This window comes from Rattus norvegicus, chromosome 1, assembly GCF_021556685.1.
Source record: "Rattus norvegicus strain SHRSP/BbbUtx chromosome 1, alternate assembly SHRSP_T2T, whole genome shotgun sequence".
In the NCBI taxonomy this organism is placed as follows: domain Eukaryota; kingdom Metazoa; phylum Chordata; class Mammalia; order Rodentia; family Muridae; genus Rattus; species Rattus norvegicus.
This window is the reverse complement of record NC_141534.1, coordinates 260,868,179-260,894,599: the sequence shown is the minus strand read 5'-3', so window position 1 is coordinate 260,894,599 and position 26,421 is coordinate 260,868,179. Positions and strand designations below refer to the sequence as shown.

The 26,421-nt window shown below is 41.2% G+C and overlaps 1 protein-coding gene across 1 annotated transcript in view; it reads right to left on the bottom strand.

Annotated features, from left to right (window-relative positions):
• The window catches only part of Sorcs3 (sortilin-related VPS10 domain containing receptor 3), a 618,610-nt gene that overhangs the window by 166,755 nt on the left and 425,434 nt on the right, over window positions 1-26,421 (bottom strand). The window contains 1 exon segment of the mRNA NM_001106367.3: window positions 4,745-4,809. Within this exon segment, the coding sequence (NP_001099837.2) occupies window positions 4,745-4,809 (65 nt within the window).

Below are 26,421 nucleotides of genomic sequence, written 5' to 3'. Positions count from 1 at the left end.
ATTTTCTGTTCTTTACTTGAAACACCCCCAAGTGAAAAAGAAAACTACAGAGGTTAACCTCGAGAAGACCTCCTTTAGGTCACCACAGAAGATCAGGTAGTGATTTTCCAACTGGTGGATACTTAGGGCTAATGTGTTTCTCACTCTAAAAACACCTATGTCATGCATTTCTAAGAGCTGGTTTGGTGACTGCTCCATTTACAGAACCAAAGGTCGCAGTCAAAAAAAAAAAAAAAAAAGTCCTTGGTCCCATAAATAGAAGGATCTGCTAGGTGCCTCTGAGATATCTGGCCCGGTTTCCAAGTATCTGTACTCTTTTAGCGGGATGCTTCAGAATGGCCTTTGCTATCCCGGGATGAGACAGCCTCTAGGCATCCTCACCTACAGCACATAGTTTCTCTTGGTGTGAAGGGCTGCCTTAGTTGGGCTGCCTCATTTCTTTGGTATTCGACCACAGTGCACAGGAAGCTGCAGGTGTCAGATACTCTATGCTATTCTGGGAAACAGAAAATAGGAGTTCAGTCTTCTCAAGTGATTCCCAGGCCAATGACAGAGGCAGCATATTCACAAATGAACATGCCTCGAGATTTGTGCACGAGCATCCCGGAATTTGGACAGAGAGACAGTCTAACACCCTGAGAGCCTCATTTCATTCTGAGGGAGCTGCATTCATGCCAGGAGCTGTACGGGCTCAAGGAGGACGCTTTTAACTTATCATATTCAGCAAGGCACGTTTCTCCATACTGAGAAACTCCACAGTACAGTCTAGTTTGGGGCTCATCAAGCTTTTCTGAAAGAGCTGTGCCCCTATACTTGCAGAACTACCGCTTGAAGCATCTTCTCTGTTCAGCTGGCTTTATAAAACCACAGCAAGCGGTACTTAAACAAAATTGAATTCTATTAAAAGCCTATACATTTTCGTTATGCTGAATTACATACTGACTTGTGATTACACTTTGCCTTTGTGATTACTAAATACTCAAACTTCCTAGACATCGGGCCTCTTGCTACCTCGGAGAAAAGAACTTTCCACGATTCACTCAACTTCCATCCCTCTGGGTAACATGCATATTGTCAGAAGTTGAAAAGTGAATTAAAAATTTGAACAAAAAGCTAATTCAGCTCTTTGGGTCTGTTCTTGAGAAATACCCAGGAGCTGTTTATTTTAAATAACAGTATTACTCTCAGATGCAAACACATAAAAATGAGCAGATTCAAGGGGATTCTGAAAACTTCTTTAGCTTCTCTAATACCATTTGTCCTTGACTGGAAAGTGGAGCGAACCTATTTACATGAAGTGCAAATCAAGGATGTGACATTGATGGAAGAGCCTAATTTAACACCAGAGGTGCAGGTGGATACTAAAATGCAAACAAAAACATGGAGTTCCCATCCCTTCCATTGGGCTTCAGACTTTCAAGGTTTGGTGAAACTTCAGATAAAGGAAAAGTCCAGGAATCTCTGGCTTCTTATGACACAGGAAACAGCCTGACAAAGTTACAAGCATTCAAACATCATGGCAACCTGGGCTGACTTCATTGAGAGCTATGTCTGCTTCATATGAAATAATCCACCATTATAGTGGTAGAGGTGGTGCCGATGCTGGCCATGGTGACAATGGTGGTGATGAAGACTGAGGCGGTGATGGGGGTGGTGATAAAGATAGCAAGAACAGCATTTTGGTGTCCTCGGTATCAGTTGTGAATCTTTTAGGGCCATGTGCATTAACTTACTAAGTCTTGCAATATTACAATAAGGAACTGTCATTCTCAATACAACATCCCAGGGTGATTAATGTCCTCATTAAGTTGCCAGCTGATCCAAAGATTTCCCTACGTTCCACAGCTGAGACATGAGGCTAATGGCAGAACTTGGGTCCTAACCTAAGGAATTTTAATAAGAGTTTGTCATTCTAAATACTACACACTCAAAACACAGCAGGAAAATGAGAACCCAAATTCCAGTTCAGAGCCAGGCATGTTAGCGTATGTTGACAACTGATAAAACGATTCAAGTTGAGGAATACTCGCTCCTACTTCTTACAAACAATTCTAAACTTTTTGATACAAAGATGAATTTGCACTGTTAATACCCAAAGTGCAGTTTTACTGTACCTACTCTAACTGAGGCAAAGGCTCTCAGTCTGCAGACCAGGTAACATAACTCCCTCTCTTCTTCCTTGTGGTCTCTGAATTTCTAAAGGGTGATGGAGCTATGAGCTGAGATATTTTAAGAGACGGTGATCTATGTTCCTAGTGTTCGGAGTTTAGTCTGATGGACTGATAAGCTGACTTAGTGAGCCCAGCCCATTTGATTACTTATGTCTGCATGGGATGCTGTTAAGAACTGCTAAGCTAATAATTTCTGCATTTGCCTCTCCCCCCATATCTCTTTCCAAGTCAATGGAAGTTTTCAAAGCCTAATTTCCTTTCTTTTCCTCCCTATATATCCGTATACAAATGAAACTACTGTTACATTTTGGGGTCTTTTAGGTGCATTGAGGCTAAAACTCAACCATCTAAAATCCAATGTCCCCCCACATTGGCTGGAAGAAACCAGTAGGCCACCACCCTAATTCCATAACATACGCTAGGCTTACCTCTTCAGATGGGAGATGTTAAAGTATTAATGAAAGCCAAATAGGAAAAGTTCCTTCTGGTCAAGAGAATAGACTCTCTGATCTGAGTGAGACCTAACATTCTTGTTAAGCCTGATCAATCTTCTGGATCGGAAACCCCACCTAGGAAGGTGGCTCACCTTACGCCATGTTAAAGAGATGAGCAGAATCATTTTGTGTCCCCACAAGACCCCCTAAGATCCCGTATGGATCGTGCTTGGTAATTCTCAGTGAAGAAGAGCCCAGGATGGCATGAAGCTCTCTGCGTCATTGCTAGGTTTGTTGTTTGGTTGGTTGCTGTGCTGAACTCTGCTTTACCGTCAATTTTGCTCAACCATGAGACCCGTGTTAACAAATTGATTAAAACTCTATAAAGCAAGAGATGAGGTTTCAAAGAAAGGCTAAGAACTCTGAGCAAGGTCAACTAATTTCTAAATGAGGCAGAAAGCACATTCACTGTTTCCTAATGTAATCTGTAGACACAGAAGGTCAAAGTAGGCTATGCTTACAAGTTTTATACCTCGCCTGGCTTCTACTATATTCTGCTGCTATTTGGCCGTCCAAGAACCATCTGAGGTGAACAGGAAACAGACAGTATTCTGTTCCAGAGAACACTGAAGCACAGAGATGTTAATAGTCTTCTTCCAGGCAGGGGCTTGTTCTGCTGTGTTTCTATTAGATTGTTTGTGTCTGTTTCTTACCTAGAAGATTGCATACATTAGGATGAAATATATTTTCATCTACCTTGACTTTATTTTTCCTTTGAAAATATAGCTCTATAAATGGTTAAATTCTGAGAAGCTAAATATTATGGTTTTTATTAAAGCATTTTCAGATTTATTTTTATGTGTGTGTTATTTATGTGTGTCATTTGTGTGGAATTCCTCAGAGGCCAGAAGAGAGAATTCGATTTCAAGGAACTGGAGTTACAGAAAGTTGTGAGCTATAATGTAGGTGCCGAGAATCTGACTATGGTCTCCGGAAGACCACTCATCTGTCTCTAGAGCCATAAATGTTACAGTTGCTATAATAATTGACTTGACACAAATTCAGTGGGATTTGGGCAGCTATACAAGTTACAAAGACCATTGTGGTTTGTCTGTCTTGATCTTTTTCAAATCTTAGGAGTATGACTGTATCTCCTGTGAGTGCATGCATGTAAACAGCCATGTCATGTATGAAGACAGCATTTCATGACACTCTCTCCTGTTTTTAAGTTCCTGCATGTTTGCTGCCTCCTCTTTCATGGTGGGATTTGGGAGTTCCCAAAGCTCCGGTTCTTATTGAGGAGTTTCTGATAGCTGATAGATGCTTGGGGAAGATAATTATTCTCTTTAGGGGTGTGATCATTGGTATATCACTCATGCTCCAGTGGGTCACCACACACACACACACACACACACACACACACACCAAGTTGATTTAGTAGTTTAAAAATGTTAAGAAAAAAAGGCATGAAATTGAGGAGGGGATTTGTTAAGAAGGAATTTAAGGAAAATCAAGAGGGAATGGGTAAAATAGATACGATATAGTGTATACTTAAATGAACTTCTCAACAAATAAATTAAGAACCCATACAAATGTTATATACTTGAACTCTTTGGGGTCCACTGTTAGAATTGACCCTTTTGTTTGCACAGATAACATGTCTTACCACTGTGTCTCCAAGGTCAAGAACAAAGTCTAGCACATAGTAGGTTATATTTAAGTTTTTATCCAATAAACAGACTAACTGCTGTTAATTTTTCCTGGAAGCCTATCTATCAAAAGGGCTCATTTGTTAAAGCAAGTGGTCCCCGTGGTTTAGTGTGTGGTTATAAAATGCCTGGATGAGCTTTGGAGGCCAGTGTTCGAGTTACACCAAAGGTGTTAAGGAAATCACTAACAGGGGCAGCAAAATACATAACACCTACTCACATCTCCAGAAAATTTATTCCTGGGGGTTTATGTCAATAACAGTCTCCCTTGGGACTGAAAGTCTCTTTCCTCTGGGAAATAAGGACAGATATGGCAGTAATAGACCTTGAGGCTTTTCATCTTCCAAGTCATTAAAATGCAAATCAAATCAGGGTTGGAGAGTGACCTCAGGCAGATCTCTGGGCATAGTGTGATCTCACCAGCACTCACATCCATCTGCCGACCTCACTTCCATGTGAACCAGGTCTGCTTCTTTATCCAATCCGGACACCGACCTGGGGAGAAAGGGAGAGACAGGTTGAGTAAGGCCAAGCAAAGGGGACAGCAAAACAATATACATCTGGGCTGCTATTCAGCAGTCTAAGCTCTGAAACAGGTCCAGCCTGCATGCTGGAGGCTGACACAGTACAACCATTGGCAGCCCCAGAAGTATGATTGGTCTTAGAGAGTGCCACCTGCAGTGGTTGCAATGCAGGACTCCTACAGTGGTGTCAGTGAGTCTCTTGAAAAGCAGAGCCCATGACATAGGAATCCCAGCCTGAATCTCTGTCCTTGAGCCATCCCTGCCACTTTGTACCATGAGTCTCCCTTCTCTACCATGTGTCTTCTCAGTCCTGACACCTCCCACCCCCACCCCTTATCCTAGGAACTGAACTGGATCTCTGCACATGCTCACTGATAGGGAGAATTCCATCGCTGAGCTGCATCTTCAACCCAAGACACCCCTGAATAGCCGTACTATTGCTCTATCCATGTCTTACACATAGAACACTACCTTTTTTCTTTCCCTATTCTGTTGGCTTCAAGGTCTGTCCCCATCATCTGAACACATCTAATCTTTCTTCCCTTGTTTACAAACAACAACTTTTTGGCTGCAAACACTCAAAATATGGTATCTGGGACAAAATTCCCCTGGCTACTCGGTTGAGAGAAACCTGAGACTTCCTTGCCAGCAGCTTGAAGAAGATAAGGTCAGAGTCTGCACTCTTTCTATATCCTTTTCAAGGCCACCTGGGCATTGGTCTCCTCTCCTGCAGTAGATATCTAGGCCAGTGTGAGTTTCAGAAATCCATCTGCACGTGCCAAGAAACACACTAAAACATCCCTGTACCCAAGAGCACTCAAGGTCTCTAGTACACCCTGATTCACAGGAAATGTTGACTGTCCCCGTCAATGGCACTTCTAGAAACAGAGTCACTGATGGTGTTGCCAGTGGCTGCATTCTGTCATAGCCAGGTGACTCCCAGTTTAAACCATCTCAACGCCAGTTTGCTGACTTTCCAGGCTTCAGCATGTAAGTGAAGCAAGTTAGGAAGAACATTTACAGAAGGACAGATACCTAGACAGTAAGAGAAATAGAGAACATGGCAAACAGCCCTAAAACTCCAAACTCAATTTCCACATCACAAGTCCCTGTGTTTTCCAATAGCCCTGGGGTGTAACCATATTAAAGATGATTTAGAGGCCTGACAGCTACGTGAAGGGCTCAAGACACTGAACAAAGAAGTGGGAGGCCTTTATGCCTAATGTTCTTAGTTTATGACACCGGGGTGGCAAATGATATAAATTAGAGAAAATTAAAATATTTTTGTTGATTAAAATGCAACAATCATGTCTTAGACAACCTAACTCCAGTTAGCTAAAACATTTAGTTCTGTAACTTCTTTTCCCCAGAAAGTTAAACAGTCAAGCAGTATTTCAAGGGAAGTTTTCTCTAACAATTGTTGATACATTACTTTTTGTTTTATTTATCTCATTTGATTGGAACAGTAAATCTTGAACCTGAGTACATTATTATTTTTCATTACTTGGCTGGAAGAGAAACTGAGGCATGGAGAACTTATTCATCACATAAAACCAGTCAGAAGTTGAAAGATGGCCAAGTTTTCCTTACGGGGCAGTTCCAATGGCCTGTTTCCCTCTACCTGTTTCTGTGCTCCTTCTTCCTGTGACAAGTCCACCCACCCTCATCCCTCCAACAGCCCCTCCTTCTCTATTTACGAAACAGGCCCTCCTGTGTTCTAGCTAGAACCTTGGCCTCCACAGTCATACAAGCTTACAAACACCAGTAGTAGAGGTCAGAAACTAACAGACCTAGATCTGTGAAGCCAAAATCTATGAAGGTGGGACCACAACATTGGTGTTTTTAAAGCACCCAAAGGATTTGTACAAGTAACCATGCTGTAAAACTCCACATTCCTAAATAAGGTTCTTTAGAACAATCTTAGTTGTGACTCCCAGATCTAAATCCAGCAGAAAATGCCAGTGGTCATTTTTGCCTTAATGTCAACATTAGTCTTCGGGTTCTCAATTTAGCATAGTCAACACCTACACTACATGGTTCTCTGTTGTGCCGTCTGAACTGTTGAACATTTCTACCATCTACATAAAGCAGCATCTTGGCAATTGTGACAAGAAAGTGATTCTAGATTTTGTGAACCATCTTCTGATGAGAGACAAAACTAACTACCACCAGGAGGAAGGCACTTCTCTAACTAGACACACTCAGCTGTTCCGTGGACTCTGTACCACGCCTGCTCACAGGTGGCAAAACAAAGTCCTTGGATCTGCCTTTCCTCACCTAGTACAAATAGTAATGTTGCTGTGACGCTTGTAAACTATGGTTATTCTAAACCACGCCATGTCCCAGGGAAATTAACAGACACTCAACAGATACAATAGGGTCTCTAGCATTAAGGTCCCAAGGTCCATTTCTGGAAACACTATGCGAATAATATGCTAATAAGACAAGACAACCACAAACCAAAAAAAAAAAAAAAGCGATTGAATACATCTGATAATGTCTGTTGGGGGTGAGGCAAGTGGGAGAGCAAGGGATGCTATGGTGGAAATGTACGGGGAAAGGCACAAGATAACACTGACAAATGCTAATGAGTGCAGAGAACATCTAGTATCAGGCATTGTGTTTGGCATTCATAAGCATTATCTTAATTAATCGTTGAAATGAGTTTTTAAAGAAAGTACCATTCATCTAATTTTCCCGTGTGGTAAAGAGGATATAAGAGAGATTAACTGATGCGCCTGGAGCCACAGGATGATAACAATTCACAGATCTGAAAGCACACATGTGGTGGGCACTGCCTTACAAAGAAACGCTGGTCTCTTATATTTTTGGTTGTGAGCCTAGCCTTAAAGGCTGAGCCATCTCTCCAGCCCACGCTGGTCTCATTTAACCCTTTTGCTTACTCTATTTGTTGAGAATCAATCCTTTCCTCTATTTAAAGAAAGTCCAATCAGGAATTCAGAGCTTAAGCTACTTGTCTCAAGTTATACAGCTAAGAAGCAGCAAAAGTGGGACTTAGACCAGGCTGGTGGGTTTGAGCCAGGTCTTAGCTTCTCCCATGAACTGCTGCATCTGCCTAATGGAGACTAGGTCTGAGTTCGACCACTTATTTTAGAGTCAATGTTCTAGCCAACATATCCCCATTCCCATATATAAATTCTACATAAAGTAGCACTGTAGAAATATCCTGCATAAGTCTAGACACCTTTGGTTTCTAGACCACTGAGACAGATGAGAAGTAACTCATACGGGTAATATTTTATAAGAAAGTAATGATAGAAATAAATAAAAGAGCAAGTGAGTCAATTAAATGATAGAGGAATAGAGAAGAGATTTTTTTGAAGTGAGAGATAAAAGAGTTGATGAAATGCATATTTGTAAGATGTCTTGACTCTTCATGTCTAAGAATGGACAGGTCCTCAATAGATAAAAGGAGCTTCGAGGATGCCATGGGTAATGGGAGATGGATGAGAGGCATGTTCACCCAGATGTGTCAACCAGGTGAACAAATGATCCTAAGATTTCTTCTATCACCAGCATCCGAATTCCTTGACCTTCTGGGACTAATGTCAGAACCGAGCCAATATCCAGAACAGATCAGGCCACAAGAAAAGTAACGCTCTGTCTTTGTCAGTTTTATGTCACAGGACAAGAAAAACAGCTTGAAGGAAGATTTTGACTTATAGTTTCAATCTGTTGATATTGCTCCATTGCTATACACCTATGAGACAGAGCATCATGGTGAAAGAAACATAGTAGAGATGTTCCTCTTAGCTCATGGTGCCTGGGAAACAGAGACAGAGAGAAAGGGTCTGAAGATACAATATACCAGCCCAAGGAATGTTCTACGTGAACTTCTTTCTCCAACGAGTCTCCACATCTTAATAGTCTATCCAGCTATCAAGTCCTTACTCACCTATTAAAGGCCCACCAGCTGCCAACTAAGCCTTCACCTCATGAGCCTGCAGAGAGCCATTTTTAGAAATGATCCAAATCAAACCATACTTACTCCCTGTCAGTAGTGTCTGCACCAGAGCAAAGATCTAAGCATCTCATTGGAACTGCACAGACGAAAACTCTTAGCACATCGCTACAGAGCATCAGGTGGTAAACAAAGGCTGTTCCAGAACATGTTATTGCTCTCATACTGTAAACAAGCCATAGATAGCAACTGTGCTTAACTATGCCATATTTCTGGTTTTAATTAAGATACCTTAAAACAAAATTCCATAGAACAAAAGAGAATTAGGATATTACAATCATATACAATCTGTGAAAAAATCCCTTTCTGAGGAATGTTCAGGTCCTTAACCATGAATTATTCTGCTAAGAGGCTAGACTGAAACGTAACATGCACAACTGGATACAATTAATTTTTCTGAGTAGGCCTCATCAGTCTTCATCTAGAAGGGTTTGTCCCATGGTTGCCAACTCCCTAGAACATTATACATGTATGTGTTATAAATTAGGAGGATCACAACACTAGTTTCCTAGAGTCACAGAGACTGCATTGGCTAAGCAATAAATACTCCATCACTGGTGGTACATGGGAAGTATCCTATGTTAGCAATTATTCTTTTATGTGAGGAACAAAATGGGCTAACCTGCCCTCTAGCCTTCTGCCTTTTCTCCCTTTTCTTCTGTTTTAATGTGTTAACTGCCTAATTATGACAGTCTTCTAGGCAGCAGATAAAATAATCTCTCTGCCAAAGGTGTTCAGTTGAGGCAAGCTCTGATCCTCATCTGATCACAAATCTGAAAATGACTTTTGATGAGAACTCTTATAATAATAAAAAATATTGTTCTCCTTGGATTAAAAGATCATTGCAGTGGGTCGATATCATCTTTGTATCCCTAGCAGACATGTCCATTGACCTCATAGATTACTGTGGAATAATCCATCAGCATATAAAATCACAGTGTTTATCACAGGGAAGATCATCAGTAAATATTCATTGAATGGCTGATTAAAACAATTTCAGCCAGAGAACCTCCATAAGGCCCTACCTCAAACATCCTTTAGTTTCTAGACAAACTCATTGCAGACAAACCAGTGCTTGCTCTCCATGCTCCAGGGATTTGTTTACTGCTGCTCTCTTTATCCTAAGAAAGGGGAGATTTCAAAAGCAAAACAAAAACCTAGACATGTGTGAGGAGGTTTCTTTTTAGAGGTATTTGTCATTAATCTGATAACAGTTGATGAGCCTGAGGATGGCATCGAAGATCACGTGGGATACTGAAGGGAAGAAGAGTGATTGTTCCCCTAAACCTTTTCAAGTAATGATAAAAGACCAAGGACACTGGGACAAGAGAAACCACTGAGACACAGCCAAACCTCCAGGGAAGACACTGAACTCAGCCCCTAGAAGCTACACTCAGACACGACTGATCGAAGACTTGCAAGGAGGTCATAAGCTGCCTGTTTATTTTTAGCAACAGCACCCTCTGTGAGAACAGTCTTCACGTCCAGACCCACAAAGTAGGTCAGACAGGAGCATCTCAGGATCCATGACAGCTCGCCTCAACAGGACAGTCCCCAGGAAAGCTGGACAGAGCAACCTTTGAAACATCTCAGTCTAATCCAGCCCCTTCGTTCCACAGATCAGAAAGCAGCCTTTGTACGCATCCAGAAACACAGTGAGTGTGTGCTGAGTGGCCCTAGATTCCAATTTGGAACTCTAGTCCCAGCCTCTTCACAGCACACTTGGCTGTCAGGAAGGAGTGGTAGGGCCAAGAGCCTGGGTGTTTTTCTCTCTGTGAGAATATGAACTGCAGAACACAGATTTCCCAAGAATTCGAAGAAATGAACATTGAGGGAGAAATCCAAAGTCAAACTACCAAAAAGGTGAGAATCCCCAGGCTTTACTGGCTAATCAGTTAGACATTTAAATTACAAAATATTTATGAACAGTATCTTCACAGATAAATTAGAGTTACATACAGGAATAGGGGTCAATATAATGTTTTGATATGTGTGCACTATGTACAATTATTTAAATTAAGTTAATTATCATATGTATAAACTCACTCACACATCCCCCCACGCATATTTTTTTTTGCTTTGCGATCAGACATTTGAAATATTTCCCATTTGTAATGTATATTATTACAGAGTAGTCACCTGTCAGGCCTGAGTTTATCTCTCAAATACACACCACAGACTCCTCCCCCAAGCTCTCTTGTTGGAATAGGAATTGTACAGTATGCTCCATTGTTGCATTTATGACTTATCTGAGTACCTACTTCTCATGGAAGCTCTTTGCATTGACTTTATATTAGAATTTCTTGGGGGGACTGTGTAAAAAACGTTAAACACCAAAGCGCAGGTCCTACCCTGGGGATTCTGGTTTCGTTAAATAGATGCAATAGCCTTCCCTTCCTGAATCTCTCAGCAAGTGTAGCAATAGAACGCACTGGTGTTCTGAGCATTAAAACAGGGTGCTTGTGTATATGGAGCATTTCTTACCCAGGTGGTTGAGATAAGGTCTGAGAATTTTCATTCTTTGGAAGTACATAGAAGATTCATGATTGTGAAGACTCTTACCTTCAGGAACACTGATCTGAGTTAAGAACCACCCATTAGAGGCCAGAACTCAGCTTTGAGTTGTGAAGACCTCTTCCTTCTGTGCATTAATGATGCAGGTAAGGACATCCATTCTGTTGTCAACCAGGCTGAGGTCACTGTGGGATCATGAACAATGTGCCTCATCTTCTCCATGCCTCAAGTGTTTAATTAAACAATGGGCAGAGATGATGATGATGATGATGATGATGATGATGATGATGATGATGACGACGACGACGACGACGACGACGACGACAACGATGACTACGACGATGGTGATAACAGGATAGTGTGATGGCTCAGTTGGTAAAGTGTCCCCATACCACCTACTTAAGCATAGTATGGTAGATCTCCAGAATCTTTGTAAAAAAAAATTGGATATGGTGACACATGATTGCAATCCCAGTGCTGGGAAGGGAGAGAGAGGGGGATCCTTGAGCTCCCCAGACTGCCAGTCTACTCTAACCCTCTTTCCAAACCCAACCAAACAAGAAAAGACAAATAAGTTGGGCTATTCATGAGGAATGACTCAAGTTATCTCTCTTGTCTCTACAGACTACACACACATGTGCACACACCTGCACATGCACCCACACTCATGGGGAACCCTATAGGTACACACGAATAAAAATAAATATGTAAAATACTCAGAAGAAGGAGAAGCACACCAACATCTTTTACTGTGCAGTGCTCACTATGAAATTGTCCCTGTCATAATAATTGCAATTAATAGGTTAATGGGTCAGGACGAATATGGTTTAAAACACATTATCACAATCTTTAAAAAAACTTAGAGATCAACAGTGAAATTTTCTGGGTTTGTTTGTTTCCAGATGGGCAATGGAGATTTTCAGAAGTGTAAGGACACATTCTTTTATAATATATAAAAGTCAAAAGGATCCCTGGGTTCAAGCACAATCATACTTTACTGACAGTTTGATACACCTCTTGTTTTTCTCCTGCATCATACTCTCCTTAAAGACAACATCTATGCCTGATTAAATGATGGGTTTTCACTAGTACACAACACCGTATCTTGTTCCACATTTATTATTTACCGAGTGGATGAATAGACATGCATAATAACAGCCTACAATATGTTTCAAATACATGTTGAAAACAATTCTGTAACACAACATATTTCATTCATTTAGTTAATCTCTAAACAGTTAACTGGCTAAAACTTTCATTTTATATCAATATATTGCTATTTCCCCATTTATAAACAAAGCAATATTGGAGCAGTGAAACCTAGTCCCCTAGTGATTCACTTGACAAATGTGGTCACGCTGTGAAAATTTCAGAGCAACAGCATCCCCGGGTCTCTTGCAGCCAGCAAGTGGACGCTCTGAGTTCACAATTGGTCCCCTGCATTGATCAGTCTCTAAATGAGCAGAGTTTTAGGTGCTGACCCTGACACCCACTCCGGTATAGTATGCACCTGCCCTCCATCTGTTCCAAAGAAATCAGGGCTAGAGTCCCTCACAGTCTACAGCAAACACATTCTCTCCCTAGACTCTGGGATTGGACCACAACAATGTAATATGGCACTTAGAGAGGTTTTTCTTGAAATTTTTAAATTTAGGAAAGATTTTTTTCTATTTTTTAGTTAGGAGGAAAGAAGAGTACTCTATTTTTTTCTGTATTTCATGAACAAGAATTGTCCTGGGTTCTATATTCTCTCTCTCCCTCTCTCTCTGTCTCTCTGTCTCTGTCCCCATCTCCCCTCCCTCATTCTCTAACTCCCTCCCTCCTTTTCCCTTCTCCTCTCTCCCTCCCTCCATACTGTGACTTCTCTCCTTCTTTCTTTGTGGCCAAAGATCCCATAACAACACATCCCTATGAAGTCACTCAGTGTATCTGCAAGGCCTCCTCATGACGCTCAGGTAGCTGTGTATTGTTCCCTCAACTTCCTACTTTTTTATCAAGAACTGCATTTCTATATTTCCCATTTGGCTGAGGTTCACTAGTATCTGAAATATACTAAACTGGAATTAAAACTCAATTATTGATTTCAGGTCCTTTGTGTAAATGCCCAAGAGTGACAGATCTGGGTCATATGTTAGATTTATTTGCTTTTGTTGTTGTTGTTCTTTGGTGTTTTGGGTTTTCTTTTTTTCTTTTTCTTTTTTTTTTTGGTACTTTTTTAGAAACCTCCATATAGATGTTAGACTAGTTTACAGAATGAAGGTCCCTTTCCCTACATCCACACTAACAGTTTCTGTTGTTTGTTTCTTAATGACTGACATACTGACAGAAGATGTAAACGCAATATAGTTTTCTAATACCTAGAGACCTTGAATGTCTTTAACAGATCTGATTATATACCAATATCATTGAAACTATATTCACAATAGCAAAGTTATGAGACCAATTTAGGTGCCTGACAATACAAGAACGGATCAGAAGAGTGTGGAATTCTTCAGCCATAAAGAAGGAAGTTCTATGGTCTATGGAAAAGTGAATGTAACTACACCCAAATGTTAAGAAATTTCAATCAGTTTTAGAAAAATAGGAAACTAATACTATTTCTCATTTGTGATTCCTGGATTTAATTCAGAAATACACAATCATATATATGCATATAATATATATTATATATTTTTTCATATAATACAGTGTATATGATTGCATGTGTGTTAAGTGAAAGTATAGGTAAAATTATATGGCATAATAAAATAGACAGAAAAGAGGAAAAAATAAAAAGGAGGGTAGGAGAGACTGGTTGCGGGGGCGTGTCCGATATACACTATATACCTTTAAGAAAAAAATTAAGGCTGGAGAGATGGCTCAGCCCTTAAGGGCTAGGCTCACAACCAAAGATATATGAAAAATAGTTAAATAACTAAATTTTACATAAGATAAATGAGATGAAATAAAAATCATCAACTTACATACCGTTTAGATCTCATAAAAAAAGGCTAACTATTTTTATGAACCATTTGTCTAAGGTTATAAAAAGTCAAAGGTTTATACTGGGTTAAAATATAATGTAAATCCTACCAGAGAAGCAGTTGGAAAAATAATCATGATCTAATCTAATTTAATCTAACATCTTTTCAAGTTCTAGAGGGTTAGAAAGAAATCCTTCAGTCCAGTGAAGTACATGCAGAACAGATCACACATTGAGAGGTCATTTCCAACCACAAGCAAGCTCAACTCTGTTGAACCACGGTGAACCCAGAAGCAGGAAAATGATGTACGCCACCTATTGTTAGAAACTGAGCCTTGGTCTGTGGGAGCTCGGGACTGGGATATCAGTAACAAATTCATAAGAACTTTCCTATAGACTACTAAAGCAGTTTTTTCTTAGGAATACAGCCAGCAAGCTTTTAACTGAGTACCTACTATGGGTGAGTACTCCTTAGGATCTAGATGATATGTCTGTTTACACATAGGGTAGTTACAATCTAAGTTACTCCTGTGAGTACTTTCATATTTCCAAGTAAAATTGTGTTAAATGGCAAAGTCTACAAAGACCTGTGGTTCATAGACAAACTGTTCATTCATTAAACAGACCACTTTCAATTAAATAGGCCTAAACCACTGCAACATTCCCTGAACTTAAGCAAAGAACAAGCAGAATCTTTGTTTCTAGCCCTTGGAGCATCCTGTCTTCAATCTCATGATCTGTCCTGAGCATGTCCTGTTTCTTTATAAGGTGTTTTTGGAGTAACACATTAGGAGAATGCAGAGAGGGTAAAGTTAGACCAGGAAGGTCTCAGACAGAATAGGGATTTAGGTGTAGAACTTGAGATTAGGAAGAACATGGGGATTGGGGAGTGGGATCTAAGGCACTATGTTGGAAAATAGTGTGCTAAATAGGGTATTTGGGCAGAAAGTACAAGAAGTCACTCCAGAAACGAAACAATTATCTTGGATAAACTGTGGGCACTGTGCCAGAAATTTAGGAAAAATAGACTTTTAAAATTTTTTTACTACAAATACATATGTGTGCATAGATAGTAAGTTTTAAGTACAAATCCATATATAGACATGTGTACAAACACATAGTTACTTAGTTTATGGAATGTGCACTTAAAATATATAAAACATCACAACCTGCAGCATGTATGACTCCAGCAGCAATGACTTGGGGATGTACTGAATGGCATCCTTTATCAGGCAGCCCTCCCTGCCGAGTATTTAGTCAACGCCCACAACCACTTGCATGGGATGTGCTAAGGAGCAAGACCACAAACTCAAGACTAAGCCAGTGTCCACTGAAATGTCACCAACTCTTACACTCAAGACTAAGAGAGACATTTACATTGGCAACAATGTCATGATGTCTGAATTTGGATGGAGAAGAGGTACCTCTCTGTGACCCTCATCACCACAATCCCACATCCCTTCAAGGCAGACCATATCACCTGAACAATTGTCCCACTTACGTTCAGCTATTGGGTACCTGCGTTTATGCAATACCAAAAAGGGAAGTCAGGGGTAGAGGATGTCAAGAGGAGTTAGAATAAGTTCCAGATGTCTAGAAGCTCACACTCACATAGGAAATGGCACTAAGGGACCACATACCATTTGAAAACTATGACAAGCACCTCAACATCTGGCAGCACTGTTGCGTTGTCACAAAGAGTTAGCTTTCCGAAGTGAATTACAGATATGTTCAAAGACTCAGAAAGCACAAGATGAAGGAGACCAAGAATCCTTTGCATACTTTGTCTCTGATGTCTATACCTCACAGCTCAGGAGAAATGAAACCTTGGAGGGTCCCAGCCTTCATACTGCCAGTCTTTATGACTGACCATTATGGATTCTCCCACATTTGTTTCATCTTTGCCTTCATCAACTGAATGCATTAGAGAGAATCGAGACTTCCTGTTGCTGAGGACTGGAGGTCTCACTCACCATCTGAAGAATGTGTACCCATCACTTCATCAAGGACCAGAAGACAAAAAACAAAACCTGGGTAGATAATGGAGTTACTGCAGACGCCACCGGTTGTCTGCAGATCGCAGCCACATCCTTACCTAGTTTCCACAGACGTTGTCATTCCCATTACCTAGATGTGTTCACACAGGAGGCTAAGTCCCTGCAGATTCTTTAGTGGCTTAACACAGAGCTGAAGCTCATACAAGGCTCTGCGGACTAAGTCCACTACCCTCAGGGCTGAGCTTTGGAGGCTGCTTCTCAGATAAACCACAAGGCCACATGTAATTAGATCCAAGATTATGTGGTACCGGCTGGAAGTGCAGAAAATACTCAGAGAGTTAATTAAAAAGGCAAAGGGCATTAAGGAGACAGCTTGGGAGGGTGGGGAGGACAGTTTGTGGAAGTTCTACAGAAGAAAGAGCAAAGAACCAGGTGTATTTATAGACTAATAATGTGCAAAAGGGGGAAAATGTGTCGCTTTGGGCAATTCTCATCAAGTTAATGGATGTTGCCAATTACTGTGGTAACATTTTTAATTGTATCTCAGCTCTAAAGAGAATAAAACCAGAATTTCACAGTCTTTGCCTCAGGACCTTTAGGGGCTGCATTCTGGTACAATATAATGGTGTAGACATACTAGCCTGGAGTCTACATTGACAGATCTCAGGTTAAGACTGGGGCTGGATTAAGAAAAGGCATCTGCCACATCTAAGTCCATTTCTATAAACGTATCTGGATGCCATCAGACAACTGTATTAGGGAGCAGAGGATGTGCCCACAGGGAAGCCCATAAAGAAGACAGTAAACATTGCTCCAATATAATATAATAGTTTTTCACTATCTTATGAGTCATCCTATGATCAAATGATGCCTTTGTTGGTCATCTTATTTACTACCTGCTGTAATTGATTTGATTATTGACACGGTCCTCCCTCCACTCTAGATTGAAGGAACAAGTTTGTTGGAGGTGCCCACCTTGATAATACCATCTTTTGCCAACAACAGGGGCATTCATTTGTATTTTGGGACAAAAGGTTCAACATTCCGACAAGAGATGTGTAGTTTTGGGTGCATTTTACCAACAAGGGGATAACAGCTAAAACAAGAAAATGACTTGTCTGAGTCCCCAGAGCTAATAAATGATAGCTCCAAATTCAAAGCCAGAGCGGACAGATTTAGCTTCGTAGCTCATCCTACGGTGCATCTGCAGTCTGTCAGTCCTCCTCAGGAAAGGAGAGAGGAGAGTGTTAATCAGCCACTCTGGACCAGCATCTGACTCCCCCTTCTATCACTAAGAAGGAACCTATGGAGGGTGCATGGCCAGCCCACAAACTGGCAACAAAATGAACTCCTACCACAGGCTAAGAAGTACCAAGCATATTGTGTCCATGTCGTCCTGATCTTCCCCCAGATGTTTTCAGTTCTTGACCCAGGCTATATCATGTAGCCTTCGTTTCATTTTATTAACATTGTCTCTCTATGTAGTCTGAAACTCACTGTGTTGACCAGGCTAGCCTCAAACTCTCAGAGATCCAGCTGCCTCTGCTTCTGCAGTGCTAGGTAGTGTAAGAGCACACATACCACACCGGGATCTTCATTCCACTTTATAAGCGTAGACACTGATATATATCAACTCTCTAAGGGGAAAAAAAGGTAAAATTGAAAGCTCATGTTCATAGATAGAGCTCATTAACCTACCCTTTATACAAGGTTCCCACCCAAACCCCAGCCTACTTCCCAGGCAAGTTGGAAATCCTCTAGGGCCTGGGAAATGGGAGGAAAGATGGGCACGTGAAGCCTGGGCACACAGCACCAGCCTCCTATGAAATGATGCTCATACTTGCAGCCATTGGCTTGGGAACATCTGCCTAGAGAAAGAGCAAGAGGTCAGACCCTCCGGGAAAATTAAAATTAAAGTGAACCAGATGCTCCAGAACCCTCCCATGGGAGTAGTCCTGGGCTGGGGCAAGATCACTTAATAGGCTTTTTTTCATCTTTAATTTCTCTGATTCAGAAAGTTTACAAGATCAATTGCTAAGAGAGCTAATGGGAGGAGATGAGGCAGCAAGATGCAGAGGGCCCAGAGTCAGCTAATTCCTTAGCTTCTAACTGGAGTCCACAGGGACCCACTTATATAAAGCCTGAGCACTCCTGATCCTGCCCAATCGCCCCTCCCATCCCAAAACCCTCTAAATAAAGAATTTGAATTGCAACCCAGCAAGAATAGCATATAAACCTCAAGCTAGCAAGCACTTGCCAGAAATCGCGGTATATCACAATTCTGCTGAGGGCAGGACTTGAGTTCAGAGTCCTTCCCCTTCAGTCCTCATACCAAGGGGACCCTTATATCTTCAAAGATTAACCGAAGCAAATGCAGTCCATGATCAAACTAACAGGCTCCCCATCTGTGTGGGTTTGAATCTCATTTCTCCTTCTTTCTTAAACCTAAACCCTGCTTTCCTCACCTATAGAGGAAGGCCAACAAAAAGCTTTTCACTTGCAACACCTATCGTTCATTGCTCACTATGCTTCTCTACCTGGACTAAACATCATAGGAATTTGTGCATTCGGGACCAAGGACTAAAAGAAGCTGAACAAACACTATGAATATTTTGTGTGGCGAGGGGAAAAAAGGCCTGTGCTGGGATTAATTTTTGCCACTGTCTTGTGACGGCTGCATCCCTTAAGAGGGTGATGGGGTTTTTCCTTTTCCCAGTCCGATTTACTCATGGTTTAAGATCAACAGCCTCCTCCACGCATGTTTCACAGCACACCACAGGAAGAATACCAAATGATTTCTGAAACAGCATGGAAGAGGAAAATCTGCCTCTCATGCAAGGAGACTTACATTCTGCAAATGGAAACACAGCCCAGAAGGAGAATAGCTCACATCAATTGCTCTGGACGATGTGTCCCCTAGGATGCCTCAATTTCCATAACAGGACACTTGCTTTTCCGTGCCATCATTGTGTGCATATTTTCTTTAATGATGAAAGAATTAAACTGAACTTTTTCTGCACAGCTGGCTCTGGGGGATTCTGGAAAGCCTGGGAAGGAAGTTTTCAATTTGTTCACTTGCCAAGAATGAATTCTGCCTCATATAACTCTTGACAAATTGCCATTTTTAAAGGGTTTGTTAATTTCCAATGAGCAAATGGCACATCAGATATCTTGTTTATTCAACAGATGCTCCTGAACTAAACAAATGGTTCTTGTTTAACAAACATGGAAACATCTTGTCAGCTTTGCTGAGATCATCCTATTTGACTATCAAGGGAGGATCCTGTGGTTTGTGGGGAAAATACAAGGTGTCTCCTCCCGTGAAGAGCTCTCAAAGGAGATCTTCCATTGAAGGTAGAAATAAGTTCCTTGTTCCTTGGCTGAGAAGAAGCTCTCAGGCAAAGGACCTAAGCTTAGAGATGTTCTGACTTGATATGTGCTTGATGAAGATATTTCCTAGAAAATGAATTTAAAGTACACCTCAAAGGAGACATCATCTGAGAAAGAATGAATGCCAGCTTAGGTTGGATCCTGGACCTGCCACTTGCTGTGTAAACTTGAATTGGTTGTTTAATCACACTCAACTTTAGCTTCCTGGACAAAAATATAGGTTTTCTAAAGACATAACAGGCAACAATGCTGTTGATAGTGATGTATGTTCATCCTCCTAATCCTGACTGTTTCAGAGGATTTTAAATGGCGCTGAACAAGTCTCAGGAACAGAGATTTGGGGCCTGGGGAGGAGCCTGAGTCTACATCCTCTGTTGTCTACGAAGAGCAAATGTGACGTATGTGACAATGTGACGGTTCAATGACTCTAGCTGATTTAACCAGACAGGGGAGCCCTTCTAAGTCTCAAAAATCAGAGTGATGCCAATGACACTGAGTCACCAAACTGAAGATCTGGCTAGACTGAAGGATGCTCTGAACAGGCAGGCTCAGAAAGGTGCAGAAAGGAAGAGGCCAGTTTGCCCAGGAGCACATGAGGACACACACAGAGAGAGAGAGAGACAATGGATGACTTCTGTCAAGTCTGAATACATGATGATCAGTGCATCTGCTGATGGGTACAAGATGACACTCTGTATTAATTATAGGAGGGGCAGCGCTCCAAAGCCTCCCTGCTGCCATGTCTCACAAAGAACTCCCTCGGAACAACACGTAACTCACCAGAGAATTAATGTGCTCCACACTTGGGAACGCTTCAAAGTAAAGTCAACCCTAGCTGAACATGTCAGGGTTATACAAAGCCTGAAGGAGCTGAAGACTTATCTCAGCTTGCCGAAAAGGCTGCAGAGGGACCCCCAGGCATGGTTAGTTTAATGATGGAATCCTCACAGCTGCCCTTTGAGGACGACATCATTGTTATCAGCATTAAGCAAGGCAGCTCAGAAAATCTGCTCACAATATTCGAGATTTAATAGGTGTTTGGAGGGGGCGGGCATCTCCTTGAACTTGCTCTTAGCCACTCTGAAATGAGTGAGAAGGGATCCTGGGAATTTGAAAGAAGAGCTCCTTTTTAAAAGGCGTAGCTGAAAAGATAATAAACTGATTTTCTGGGTTTATTCAGAAGTGCATGATGCCTTCCCACCCTGTCCTGTCAAGGAGAAGCCTGACTGAGGTGATGGACAGTCTCAAGGAATGTGGCAACAGTATAGGGCATCAGTGGAGAAAAGAGGTTTAGTAGATAATTATGAGTTTGGAATGCTGCCTCAGAAATGTGGCACAAGAAGGATGCCCATGCCAAGATCAAGGGGTTGAACATCTATCTGGGGGTTAGAGCTTTTCAGCTGTGACTTTCTGAAAAAAATCCATGCTAGACACTATTCACACAGAAGGTGACTGTGGGCCAGGGAGATAGATGATGGCTGATGTATAAAAAGCTGAATTTAAATTCCCAGAACCACCAATTTTAATAGTCAAAAGCTAGGTGATAATACTGTAACCTAAGAACTTAGAGCAGGCAGTAAAATTCTTGAAATTAATTGGCCAGCAAGCCTAGTCAAAGTGGTAAACATCCAGTTTAGCATGAAAAGTTGTGTTAAAAAATCAAAGGTTGGATAGGATCAGGGAAAGATACTCAAGATCTACTTTGGGACTCCATATGACTATGTATCTATGTGGATGTACATCTGCACATGTAAGCGTACACATTCTCACTAGCAAGTTCATATACTACACATACAACACACAGGACACACACAGATGCACACACAACATACACATACACACACATACACACGTGGACTTGTACAGACATGCACACACCATACCCAAAAACACAAATGGTTGAATTTAAGCAAAATCTCAAAGAACCTTTAATGAGACTGCATCACAATGGCAACATCCTCCTGGTCACTTACAGTTCTTTTAAAATGAATCAGTGTGGTTAATAATAGAGACAGAAGAGGTTGGAGACACACTCGTGGTCATTCCATTGATTTTTGTTCATTTAGAAATGCAGACGTGTAAGAATGACATAATTTTTGACAACCTTGAACTGCCTCAAAATTACAAAAACCATTTTACAGGCGATAACTCACCAACATAAGTTCATAACCATTGGCACACATTTTTTCATCACTTCACAAGTAATCATGACTCACTGGTGTGTGGTTATACTATCTCTTTGAAACTTTGGTAGTTTCCTCTTGTGAGCAGTGGAAAGTTTTAAACAAAGATTGACCTCTTTCAAACGGAGTCTTAGAAGTGAACAAGGAAACATAAAGAACTCCTTTGGGTGGTCGGAAATCTGAGAGTAGAAATGGGAGCTTAAGATGTTGCACTAATGGAAATGGTGGATCTGGAGAAAGGCTTTTGTGGGAGTAGCAAATTCAGCACAGGAATCAAGGGTACAGGGAGACTGAGATGCACGGAAGACATGAGTGCTGTCCATGAGATTCGGTATTTCTAAACCAGAGAAGGAGATTTATACTAACCTGACAAAAAAAGACAATCTGAGATATCTCTGGAAACCATTTGACCAAATAAGGGAAGGGAGATAATGCTGTTTTTATAAAATTCAGGAATGATGATGAATCTTGTTAAAGATGGCTCATGTTTGGAGATCTAAGAGACATTACATGAGAACCTCTTATTTTATCTGTGTGTGAGTGTGTGTATGCATGTGTGTATGTATGTGAATGCCTGTGAGTGTGTGTATGTATGTGAGTGCCTGTGAGTGTGCATGTGTGTATGTGTGTGAATACATGTGTGAGTGTGTTTGTGTGACTGAGTGAGAGTATGTGTGTGAATGTGTGTGTGAAAGTGTGCATGAGAGTATTATTGTGAGTATGTGTATTGTGCAAGTGTGTGTGGGAGAGAGAATGCCTGTGACTTGTGTGAATGTGTGTGTGCCTCTCTCTTTGTCTCTGCCTGTCTGCCTGCCTGTCTGTCTGTCTGTCTGTTCCTCTCTCTCTCTTTCGCTCTCTCTCTCTCTCTCTCTCTCTCTCTCTCTCTCTGTGTGTGTGTGTGTGTGTGTGTGTGTGTGTGTATGTGTGTGTGTGTGCAATTCTGGAAAGCTGAAGCAGGGAATAGGACTTAGAAATCTGTACAGATACTCTAATCAGTGGTGAAGGTGGGTGTGGCTTACTGGGAAAGTGTCCTCTTGCAAACAAAGAAAACATGATAAAAAAAACACCATGGAAAGCACAAACCAGTGAAGGTTTCAGCAAACAGACTTTGGAAAGTGGTAGAAACAGTGTCAGCAACTGCAGAAATTGAGTGTGATGAGTAATGAGAAACGATCATAAGATCTGGACATCAGACATGATTATAGTCAGGGTATAAGCCGTAGACAACATCCAGACCATTGTGAGTCCAGTGGTGGTCAAAGGATGGCAACATATCCTCTGTAAGTAATTTTAAAGATATGGAACCAATTAAGAATGATGCTTATAAAACAGTTCTGTTACTCAAAATTTTAATTGGCAGATAAAATTGTGTTTATCATGAACACCTTGATGTTATGAAATGGAGATGAGATTCTATGTAGAGACAAACAGATAATAGATAGATGATAGATAGATAGATAGATAGATAGATAGATAGATAGATAGATAGATAGATAGATAGATAGATATATGATAGATATAGATGATAGATAGATAGATGATAGATAGATAGATAGATAGATATATGATAGATATAGATGATAGATAGATGATAGATAGATAGATAGATAGAGAGACAGACAGACAGACATATAGATATATGATAGACATAGATGATAGACAGACAGACAGACAGACAGAGAGACAGACAGACAGATACTTGAAAATGAAGTGAGTCCTAAAAGATGGAAAGAGGCAGGATCGATTAAACTTTAAGCTCACAAAAGCACAAAGGCATTCTTCCAGCACAACAGAACAATACAGGGAAGGTGAGTGAGCCAAGCAGATGAAGAGAAAAGTAAAACCATGCTTCTGTACGCATTGTCGTCCATTCCCTGTGAGATATGGGAGATTCCACTGCTTCTGGGAGGAAGAGATAGGGAAGAATTGGGGTCAGAGGGAAGACGTAAAGTCATCACAAAGACTTGGAAAAGAGGGGCAGCCGACTAGGGGTCACGTTAGAGAGCTGCAACAAAGGCTATTTGGCTAATCAAGAGAGAGTGGATGGGAGCAGGGGATGGGTTATTACAGTTCTCCCCCTACCCAATGACACAGCATGCAGCAAGGGTCCAGCGCAGGCAAGGCAGGCAGTAAGTACACCTCCAGCCCCCCACCGCCAGTGTGATTATCCTCTGTTCATTCATTGCTATAGCTTCAATAGGTTCTAGCAAGAAGCTTTAAAGCAAACCTTTCTACCTGGAATGATAAAGAATCAACAAATTCAAGGGCAGAAGTATCAGTGGGGCTGGTACCGAGCTGGCACTTGTCACTGATCTCACATGTCCTTCATGCAACCTGCTCACAAAATGTCAGCTGTGGATTGTTCCATTGGATAAGTCTGTGAATGAATATTATTTTTACAAAACCCTTTCTGAGTATTGGCTTTTTACAAAGCAGAAAGTTTACCCAGGGGGCCATCCATAACAGCAGTTAAACAGAGCACTCCAATCCGTTGCATTTCTAGGGTCTTAGGAAATGGAAATCCTTTAAGTACCTTTGCTCTGCTTCCCGGGAGCTATCTTTCAAAGTTTAAATTGTTTATTTTTCAGTTTCCTAACTTCCTAAATTCCATTTATAAATCAAAGTAGCTTTTGAGCAATTTTGATGGAAGTGAAATGGATTAAGAAAGAACAAACATCAAATAATATATATTTGGTCATTTGAAGTTATTGAATTTTTCTTCCTCTCCTTTTCCTTTCTTTCTTTCTACTTTTTTCTTTTCTTTCTTTCTTTTTTTTAATAAAGATGCTGTGTCTGAGTTCAGCCTGATCTTTTCACTTTGCCCTTGTAATTAGCACAGCAGAGAAGGTCAGCATTTGGTTCATTCAGAATTAGCAGTTATAATTCTTTTATTATGATGATGATTTCTACTTTCTAGTCCAAGGCTAACAATCATCTAAAGTTCTTTCTAGAAAAATACCTTCTCCTTGGTAAACACTCAAGTCCAAGCTATAGAACACACACTGAGTATTTCACAGCTTGCATTTCAGAAGAATGCACATTCTCCCAGTAGAGCTAAGAGCACAAAAGCACTGAAATGCTCTCAGAAATCACTCCACACAGCTCTCTCTTTTTTTCTTTATTTTGCTCACTCTTTTGGACTCTTCAGTGCTGGGTTCCCAGCTCAAGGCCACACACATGCCAGTCAAGAACCCCAGCCAGCCCAATTACACCCCCAGTCCCTAAATCTGGTTTCCAAACCTCATGCGATGAATTAATTTTCTGATCTCCCCACTTTTAACAAATGCAATGAAATCCAGCAGTCTTTCAAGCTGCTATCCAAGTTTCTAAACACAGTGGATATGCTGATCTATGCTCTTTTCAGAGACCAGGGGTGGTGTGTTGCCCAGTGCCAGTTCTCTGGTTAGATCATGACATTATGAATGGGGCCAGTGCTTGTATGTATTTCCAACTCTCCAGGTAAGGCAGCTGTGTGCACAGAAAGAAGGCATGAACGGCAAGTAGATACATGGTGGGACAGTTGGGTTAAAACCCCGATCTACAATGCCAGCTCCAACCACTCCATGACCTCACAGTCACTTAACGTGAATTGAGAAATGAACTGTCCATGAGGACCCCTTTGTTCTGGTTTACATTCCCTGATGACATTCACTCATATTCCAGTGCACTGGACCTCTTAATTTTACATGCAACATGGCAAAAACTAAAGGTATTAACTTGCTCCAACAGCAGTTGGTAATTACAGCGTTACTTGCCTCACGATGGCACTGATTTGATTACTTGTTCATCCTCTGCTGCACTGAGTTAAAAGCATGTGAAGACCATGCTTCCTTTGTCTACCACTGTGTCCCAGTGTCTTCTACAGTGAAAAACCAAAGGAGAAGAGAAATAGCTGTCTGGGGCCACCTTCAGGCCTGGAAACTTGGCCACACGCCTAGAGCTCTGGTCCTAAGGAGAACAACAGAAAGGCTATAGATCCAGGATTGGACCTATGGGCTACTGGACAGCTTCTGGAATTTCCTATAGGGCATCTCAACAAATCAAGCCTTGCTACTTCTCCAGTTTCCTTACACATAGCCTGCTTTTAATGCCATAGGAAAAAGAGTCCTTCTCTCCTTCCTTTCTTTTCTGCTTTTGCTGTATTTATCGGAACTGTGTAAGGGAATGTACACAGAGATAATCTGGCAGTATTTCTGCTTAGAGAAAGCTCACAATCTAGTTAGTGATAAGTACACTGAGCAGTAAATGAGAGATCAGCAGTCCTAACCATGAAGACAACATGAGCTGCAGGAGGTTCAACCTTGATTTTAAGCCCCTCATCATCATTCTCTTGCTTGCTCCAGCTTCCTCAGCATGCAATAGAAAAGCTCTCGCTCCTTATCGCCTCCAAATGATAATGATGCTCATTTCTGACTCCAAGCTTCAGTCTCTGCTTGGGCTCTGAGTATCTCCTCCGGTAAGGTCTCACTATGCCAGACCCTAGATGACACACTGATAGAAAGAGGCTTCTCATTCTCTATTGCTTTGATTATCTGTATCACACGGGTATACAATG